Raw genomic sequence first — 8,619 nt, forward strand, 5'->3', positions numbered from 1 at the left:
AGGAATCACGCTGGGTCAGGAATCACGCTGGGTCAGGAATCACGCTGTCGCTCCTGGGCTGGGAAATCACCGAGTTCATGCCTCTCACATTCCGTATCCCAAACTTTTCTCCTTCCAGATGACTCTTCCACCAAAGTGGACGTGAAGGAGCCCTTGGAGGCGGATGCCAGCACTTTGTAAGTGAGCCCTGGCCCTGGAGCCAGGATTAACCCCAGATCCGCTGCGGTGGGCACGGCGGGAAGCTCAGCCCAGCCCCGCTGGTGTTGGCACGGATCCTGTCCGGGCCTGGATTGTCCTGCCCTCAGCATTCCAGGGAAAGTCACGTCCGCAGCGAGCAGTCCCTGTGTCAGCACAGCACGGGGTCGGCGGCTGATCGGCCCTGCTGGAGCTGGGAGAAGGGTTTTCCTAAAAAAACCCTTCATTTGGGAAACTTTTCTCTCCTGGATCGCTGGAAACCTCTATAGCGTTTGTGGGATGAAATCCCGACACACAATCCGTGGGTTAACATGGAGGGGCACCCTTGGAATAGCCAATATTGAGGGATGCTCTTGGATTGTCCAACACTGAGGGATGTTCTTGGAGTATCCAACGTGGCAGGATGTTCTTGGAATGTCCAACACAGAGGGATGCTCTTGTAATAGTCAGCATTAAGGGTTTTTCTTGGAATGTCCAACACAGAGGGATGCTCTTGAAATGTTTAACATGGAGGAATTATGAACACTATTGGAAATTTGCACCTTTAGCCCCAAAATGAGGAGTCTGGGGATTTTTCCCTGTGCTGTTCCCAACGAGGAAGCACCTGGAGGGATAATTCCCTGTGTGGGGCTCCGTTGTCACGGGGTCACCAAACCAGCGTTTGGCTCCATGGGGTCCTCGGGGTGCCCTCAGGAGCCGGAGGCTTCCAGAATCATGGAATATCCTGGGCTGGGAGGGACCCCCAAGGATCAGAGTCCAGCTCCTGGTCCCGCACAGCCCGCCCCAAAATTCCCGCCTCCACGTGGCTCCCCACCCCTGCAGCCCCTCCATGGCCCAAGGAGCTCCCGAGAACTCACCCTGTTCCGTGTCAGTTCCTTCCCAGACACCCTGGAGGCAGGAGACACGTCCCCGTCCTCGTTCTCGGCGCGCCCGTCCCCGCACGTGACCACGGCGAGCGAGAGCGAGCTCAGCACCACGGCCACCGAGCTGCTCCAGGACTACATGATGACGGTGGGGGCACTGGGATGATCCTGGGATTTGGGATCGGGACCCTCGGGGCGCTGGGATGATCCTGGGATTTGGGACCAGGACCCCCAGGGCGTTGGGATGCTCCTGGGATGTCAGATTGTGGCCTCAGAGGGAGGGATGTGGGGTGTAGGAGCAGCTCGATCTCCTCCTTCCCAGGCTGTGCCTGGAGGGCCTGACTATGGGCTCATGTCGTGGAATCTTGGAATGGTTGGGGTGGGAAGGGAGCTTAGGGATCATCCAGTGCCACCCTGCGCTGGGGCAGGGACACCCTCCACTCTCCCAAGTTTCTCCAAGCCCCGTCCAACCCGGCCTTGAACAATTCCAGAGGTGGGGCAGCCACAGCTTCTCCGGGAAATCCACTTCAGTCCCTCACCACCCTCACAGCATTTCTTGCCAATATCCCATCTAAATCTCCACTTTTCCAGTGGGAAGCCATTCCCTGTGTCCTGTCCCTCCATCCCTTGTCCCCAGTCCCTCTCCAGCTCTCCTGGAGCCCCTTTAGGCCCTGCAAGGGGCTCTCAGCTCTCCCTGGAGCCTTCTCTTCTCCAGGGGAACCCCCCCAGCTCTCCCAGCCTGGCTCCAGAGCAGAGGGGCTCCAGCCCTGGGAGCATCTCCAGGGCCTCCTCTGGACTCTCTCCATCTCCCACAGGAGCATCCCCCAGTTTGTCTCCTTCCCCCTGTCCAAAGTCACCCATATCCACAAGTCCCAGCCCCAGCGACACCCAGAGCCTGTCCCTGCTTTCCCATTGGGATGAGCGGGTCCCTGGCTGCAGCCAGTGCCATTCCCAAGCCCCGGTGCCATGAGTGCTGTCCCCCAGCTCCGGACCAAGCTGTCCTCCCAGGAGATCCAGCAGTTTGCCATGCTGCTCCACGAGTACCGCAACGGGGCCTCCATCCACGAGTTCTGCATCAACCTCAAGCAGCTCTACGGGGACAGCAGGAAATTCCTGCTCCTGGGTGAGTGCAGGAGAGCTCCAGAGGTGGGAACTGGGTGCTAAGGGACAGGTGGTGGGATGGGACTGAGGGGGGAAGGGGTCAGGGCACAGGGAGGCCTTGGGGTCACCACACGAGGGGAATGTCTCAATCCACCACTCCTGTGGAGATTCCTCCTTCCTGAGAGCAGCTGGGCCATCCCTCCCAGCTTATCCTGGTTTGAGTCCCTGCCTTGGAGCTGTTCCCTGTTCTCTCCTGGCTGTGGAGCACCTGGGAACCTCCTCCCAACCTGGGAGTCTTTCTCAGACCTCCTCCAGAACAAGGGAATCTTCTCCAAACCAGGGAACTTAATCCAGACCTGGGAACCTCCCCCAGACCTGGGAAATCTCCAGGCCAGGGAATCTCCTGCCAACCTGGGAATTTCCTCCAGACCTGGGACTATTAAATAACCTGGGCTTAAACACCTGGATCCTCTCACCTGGCCTTTACTATCCAAGGAAAAACAGGCCAGGAGTTTAAAATCCTGACAGGATAGGAGCAGTTTGTCTGACCACACCCAGGGCCTCCCTCCTGGCCTCTAATATCCAAGGAAAACAGACCAGGAATTTAAAATCCCCCCAGGATCGAAGCAGTGTGTCTCACCTGGGCCCTGCTGGCCCTTGGGGACACCGAGGGGACAGGGCGGATGTCCCTGATGGGACAAATTATTGGCATAAACTCAGCAAAGCCGAGCAAGGAGTCGGGTGAGGAATTAGATCCTTTGGAGTTGGAAAATCCCCCTGGAGCCAGATTTTGCCCTCAGTGGGTGGTGGCTGCAGGTCCCAGGTGTGAATGGGAGACCCTGGAGCTCCCCGTCCCCCCAGAGAGGCTCCTGGGCTCTCCCAGAAGGCTCGGGAGCCTCGGGAACACCGTGCAGTGAGCAATCCCACGGATACCTGCCCTGAGCGCGCGTCTCCGCGTCCCACGCTCCAGCCCCGCTCCGTGCTCTCTCCCGGCTCCAGGCCTGCGTCCCTTCATCCCGGAGAAGGACAGCCAGCACTTCGAGAACTTCCTGGAGACCATCGGGGTGAAGGACGGGCGCGGGATCATCACGGACAGCTTCGGGCGCTACCGCCGCTCCCTCGGCGCCGCCTCCGCCTCCAACGGCACCGGCGCCGCCGGCAGCTCCGACGAGCAGTCGGTGCCCTCGGAGGAGGACGAGTGGGACAGGATGATCTCCCACATCAGCAGCGACATCGAGGCGCTGGGCTGCAGCCTGGACAGGGACTCGTCCTGAGGGGATGGGGCCGGACACGGGGGGCCGGGATACGGAGCTGCCCCCGGGGGGATCCCGGCCCGGCCCTCGGAGGGACACCGGGACACGGAGGTGCCTTTGGGGGGGACGTGGAACGTGGACCTGCCCCTGGGGGGGACACGGAGCTGCCCTTGGAGGGACACCGGGATGTGGAGTTGCTCCCGAGGAGAACACGGAGCTGCCCCCAGAGGGGGACATGGAACATGGAGCTGCCCCTGGGGACCCCAGATTGGCCCTCGGAGGGACCCAAGAACACCAACCTGTGCCCTCGGTGGGGGGACACGGACCTGCCCTTGGAGGGTCCCAGAACATGGATCCTTCTGCAGGACCTGGAGGCTCCAGCAGGATGGATTCACTCTCCTGGCCTCATCAACGGCTCCAGGGGCAGGAACGGCTCCGGTGTGGATTTGGGGGGCAGAGCTGGATTTGGGGTTTGGATTTTTGGGGACAGGTCTCTTTCTGAGCATCGAGGTTTCCTTCCAAGGGGATGGATCTCCCCAGAGGATGGATCTGCTCTTGAGCATCCAGATCTCTTCCTGAGGGGCTGGACCCGCTCCCTCCCCAGTTTACAGTTTGCACAGCAGGTCCCCCATAACCCCCCCCCCGATCCCCCTAATGAAGTTTTGCCACAATGTGAATCATTTCACCCTCTCGGCCCTGGTGTCGGAACATTCCGGAACATTCTGGCTCCCCCAGTCTGGGATTTCCCACAATCACCCCCTGCCCATCCCGGGGGTACTGGTGGGGGCAGGAGCTCAGGGGGTGCTGCTGGGGCACCCCAGGACCCCCAGAGCTGATCCGGGACCCCCCCTTCTATCTGCACCCCCTGATGGGAGTCCCACTTTGAGGGGGGGGGTGTCCCTAAATGGGATGGGGGGGGCCCAGTTAATCCCACAGCCACAGCAGAGGGGTGCTGCCCCCTCCATGGGTGCCCGGGAGGGGGAGAAAATGGGCCCCTCCACCCAGAGGCAGACGCTGACTCAGCAGTTTGGGGGATCCCGCAGCTCCAGCACATTCCAGCGGCTTCAGCCCCAAATCCCCGGCAGTGCCTTTAACCCTTCTGCTCCCAGTGCCCACCAGTTCACCAGCACCTTCACTGGTGTGTCCCCAGTTCCCCAGCACCCTCACTAGTGTGTCCCCCCACTTTTACTGGTGTCCCCTTTCTCCTTTCACCCTTAGTGATGTCTTTCCCCCCCTCACCCTTAACTGGTGATCCCCCCCCTTCTCCTCCCGGGGGTCCCCCAGCCCCAGCTCCTGCTCCTGCTCCTCCTGGAATTTGGGGCTGCTGGAAGCTGAGTGATCCCGGGGACTCACCTGAGGGGCACAGAGGGGGCCCCTCCAAGAGCCTTCCCATTCCCAGGCCAAGAAACTGGGGGCAGCAAAGCAGGGGGACCCCAAGTCCCTGGGATTTGGGGAGCAGGAATTCCCTCCCTCAGAGCTGGGGGAGTTTCCTTCCCATCATTATTAAACCCTTTGGGAAATTGGGAATTTCAGGAAAATCCCCATTTTTGACAGGATCCAGAGAGCTCCTAACAGCTCATGGGGGAGTGGGGGGGTGGTTTTATATTTCCATGGGAAACAGGATTAAATTCTGGGAGTAACGCAGAGCTGCAGTGTCCTGGCAGGTCTCTGCCATGCTTCCCATTGCCCCCCTAAAGCTGGGGGGGGGTAAACCCTGACCCCCAATGGTGTTGGAAGCACTCTGGGGTGCACCATGAGAGCCCCAAAACCTGCCCACCCTGCTGTCCCTCCACCTCCCCATCCCAGTTACAATCCCCTGTGCTGCCTCCACCCCACCCCACTGCTGGAAAAGGGGCTCCCCAGACCCCCCCCAAAATCACCACAGGGGGGGCCAGGTGCGATCCAAGGGGTGCAGGAGGCCTTTATTGAGCGGTCCAGGGGAGGAGGAGGAGGATGGGGGGGGCAGGAGGAAGGATTTGGGGGGGGGCTCTGTGCATCTATACAGGGGGGCCAGGCCAGCCCCGGCCGCTACATGGTCAGTTCCTGCGGGAGAGACGGCGAGTCAGGGACCCCCGGGGTCACCCCAGGTCCCGCTGGGGAGGGGTCCCAGCCCAGCCCCACTCACCATGATGGCGTTGACGATGTCGTTGTTGTTGTGCCGCAGGGCCCGCACGGCTTTGGGGCGGGACACGTTGGCCTGGGCCATCACCAGCTCGATGTCCCGCACCTCCAGCCCCGTCTCGTCCACCTGGGGAGGGGGGCACAGGGCTGTCACCCCCCCCAAAGGCACCCACCCAGGGCTTCGGGGGTCCCCCAGCACCCACCCCGGGAGCCCCTCTGTGTCCCCTCCCAGGGCACACCACACTGGCCGGGGCCATCCCCAGCTCCTCCAGCCCTATTCCCTTCACCTGGGGGGGGAACAGCTCCATTACCCCCCCCATATCACCCCCCGAGCCCCCCCCAGCACCCACCTCCTCCTCCTCCTCGCTCTCCTCCTTGATGGCGAGGGCGGGGGCCGCGTCTGTCACCAGGGCCGAGTGTTCCAGCGGCACCTTGAACTTCTCGGCCGCCGCTTTGTGCACTTGCTGGGACAGGTCCTCGATCTGGGGGGGCACAGGGAGGGTCACTGCCGGCCCCCCCCCGGGGCAGGGACACCCCCCCCCACGCACCTCGGACCCCCCAGCCCACCTTGGCCTCCCCGAAGACGATGTAGATGTCGGAGGCGGGGCTCTTGAACACGTCGGGCTTGGAGATGACGAACAGGATGTTCTTGGACTTGCGGATGGTGATGCGGGTGACGCCGTGGATCTGCCGCAGCCCCAGCTTGGACATGGCCTGGGGGCACGGGGGGGGCACGGGGTGACCCCCTGCACAGCACCCCGGGGGGGGCTCCAGCCCGCCCAGTTACACCCCAAATCCCCGGGATAACGGGGAAAATGGGGATGGGGGATGGAGGACGTTGTCCCTGGCACAGCCAGGATGGGACCCCCAACCCAGGGTGGGGACCCCCAGACACTCCCCAGTGTGGCCTGGAGAACCCCCTGGAGTGGGGACTTGAACCCCAACACCCCAGAACTAACTGCCCCAAAAACCTGGGGGGAAATAAGGACCCCAACCCCACGGGTGAGCCCAGCCCCACCCCAGCGTGACCTGGGGACCCCCAGCGTGGGGACCAGACCCCCAACACCCCAGGACTGACCCCCCTGCGCGAGCCCTGGGATGGGGATCCCAACCCCACATAGGGACCCCCAGTTCCCTTTGGGACCCCCCAGTTCCCTTTGGGACCCCCCACCTTCCGCGCCTTCTTCTCACTCCGGCTCTGCTTGGCCTTGCTGAGCGGCTCCTCTCCGGGGCCGAGCGCGTGGCCCAGGGGCACCTGCAGAGAGGGGGGGTCAGGGGGGCCCCCAGCACCCCTGGGGGGGGGGTCCCACCAACCCCGACCCCCCAAACCCCCACCTGGGGCTGGGCGGGGGGCGGCTCCGAGCCCTCGGGCTCCTCCAGCTCCGGGATGGACTCGTCGTTGCTCTCGGATTCGTTCCCGGACCCTGGGAACGAAGGGGGGCGGGTGAGAGGGGGCCCCCGGACCCCCCAAGCCCGGGGGTACCCAGGGCCCCCCCCCTCACCTCGGTGGTTGGGCTGGCAGCGCTGGGGGGCCGGGTCAGCCCGGGGGGTCTCAGCCTCGCTGGACGAGCTCGACTCCGACTGCAGAGACCCCCGGGGGGGCCCCCGGCCCCCCCCCAGCCCCCGGCCCCGCTGCTCGGCCCCGGGGCTCCGGCTCCTTCTGCGGGGGGGGGCTGAGGGGCTGCGGGGGGATGGGGGGCTGAGCCGAGGGGTCCCCAAAACTCCTCTGGGGGGTCAAACCCCCTGCTCACCTCCATCACCCACCCCGGGACCCCCCCAAAGGCACATCCCCCCCCCCAGGTGCCCACCCTGGTGCCAAGAAATACCCCGGGAGGGGGGCTGAGCTGAGGGGGGGGAACCTCCCATGGGGGTGAACCCCCCTGCTCACCCCCATCACCCACCCGGGAACAACAACGCCCCCCCAAAGGCACTCCCGGCCCCCCCAAGTGCCCACCCTGGCCCCACACAATCCCCTATGGCAGTGGGAGGGGGCTGAGCTGGGGGGGCCCCCAAAACCCTTCCATAGGGCTGAACCCCCCCCGAGACCCTCCCCAGCCCCCCCACGCCAGACCCACAGCCACGGACAAATCTGGGGGGGGAGAGGGGGTGTCTCTTACCTTCGAGGTGCTTCCTGGAGGGGGGCAGCCCCGGGGGGGGGTCCTGGCCGGGGAGGGGCCCGGGGGGGGCCGGGGCCAGCAGGGACACGGCGGCGGGAGGAGGCACTTGGCTGAGTTTGGGGGGCGCAGGGCGGGGGGGCTCGGGGGGGGTCGGCTCCTGGGGGGGCCCCTGCTGAGCCCCCACAGCGGGAAGGGGGCTGGAGGAGACCCCCCCCACCGCCTCCTCCTCCTGCTGCTGCTGCTGCTCAGGGGGAGCTGGAGGGGATCTTGGGGGGCCGGGGGGGCTTAGGGGGCCACCCTCCCCCGGGACTTTGGCATCGGTGCCCCCCTCAGTGGGGCCGGGGGGCTCAGGGCCCGGCCGGGGGGTGGGGGGCTCCTGCAGGGGCGGGGGCAGGTCCCCGAGGGCCCCCCGGGGCAGGGCGGTGACCCCCGGGCCGGCCCCGCGCCCCGAAAAGGCACCGGGTGGTGGGAGCGGCTCGGGGGGGGCCGGGGGGGTCCCCACAAACACCTCCCGCTCCGAGGCCGTGAACAGCGGCGGGGGGGCAGCGGGACCCTCCTCATCCTCCTCCCCCTTCTCTTCTGCCTCTTCCTCCTCCGACGCCTCCCCGAGGGCGCAGGGGGGGCTGGGGGTCCCGGGGGGGCGTGGGGGGCTCTCCCTGGCACTGTCGAGGCTGGAGTCGGGGCGGGAGTGGGACACGTCCGGCAGCTCTGGGGACGAGACGGTGGCCGTGTCCCCCCACCCCTCAGGGGGCTCGGGGACCTCCCTGGGGGGCTGTGACAGTGACCCCTGTGACGGGGGGCACGGGAGGGCAGCCGGGGGCTCGTGGGACAGGGCCACCTCAGCTGCCAGCACCACGGGGGACACGGGCTGGGGCGGGGGGCTCGGGGTCACCGGGGCACTGGCCGTGGTGGCCACCGGGCTGGGGGTCACTGGGGTCACCGGGGCACTGGCCGTGGTGGCCACCGGGC

The 8,619-nt window shown here is 65.3% G+C and overlaps 2 protein-coding genes across 2 annotated transcripts in view; one reads left to right on the forward strand and one right to left on the reverse strand.

Moving 5' to 3' along the window:
* CCM2 (CCM2 scaffold protein) overlaps positions 1-4,092 on the forward strand; it is an 11,986-nt gene extending 7,894 nt beyond the window's left edge. Inside the window, exons 7-10 of the mRNA XM_027703576.1 lie at positions 119-176; positions 1,068-1,206; positions 2,043-2,181; positions 3,159-4,092. Of these exons, the coding sequence (XP_027559377.1) occupies positions 119-176; positions 1,068-1,206; positions 2,043-2,181; positions 3,159-3,433 (611 nt within the window). The 3' untranslated portion in view covers positions 3,434-4,092. The remainder of the gene's footprint in view (positions 1-118; positions 177-1,067; positions 1,207-2,042; positions 2,182-3,158) is intronic.
* Positions 4,093-5,308: 1,216 nt separating this feature from the next.
* Positions 5,309-8,614, reverse strand: LOC113977485 (NAC-alpha domain-containing protein 1-like; the record flags this gene model as incomplete). Its single annotated transcript, XM_027703619.1, has 7 exons — positions 5,309-5,455; positions 5,538-5,660; positions 5,884-6,015; positions 6,101-6,247; positions 6,705-6,788; positions 6,869-6,957; positions 7,651-8,614. Coding segments are annotated over 7 exons (1,554 nt in total), but the record flags the coding sequence as incomplete, so codon positions are not given.
* Between the last annotated feature and the right edge of the window lie 5 nt (positions 8,615-8,619).

This window comes from Neopelma chrysocephalum, unplaced genomic scaffold, assembly GCF_003984885.1.
Source record: "Neopelma chrysocephalum unplaced genomic scaffold, ASM398488v2 Primary Assembly neopelma1_243, whole genome shotgun sequence".
NCBI lineage: Eukaryota > Metazoa > Chordata > Aves > Passeriformes > Pipridae > Neopelma > Neopelma chrysocephalum.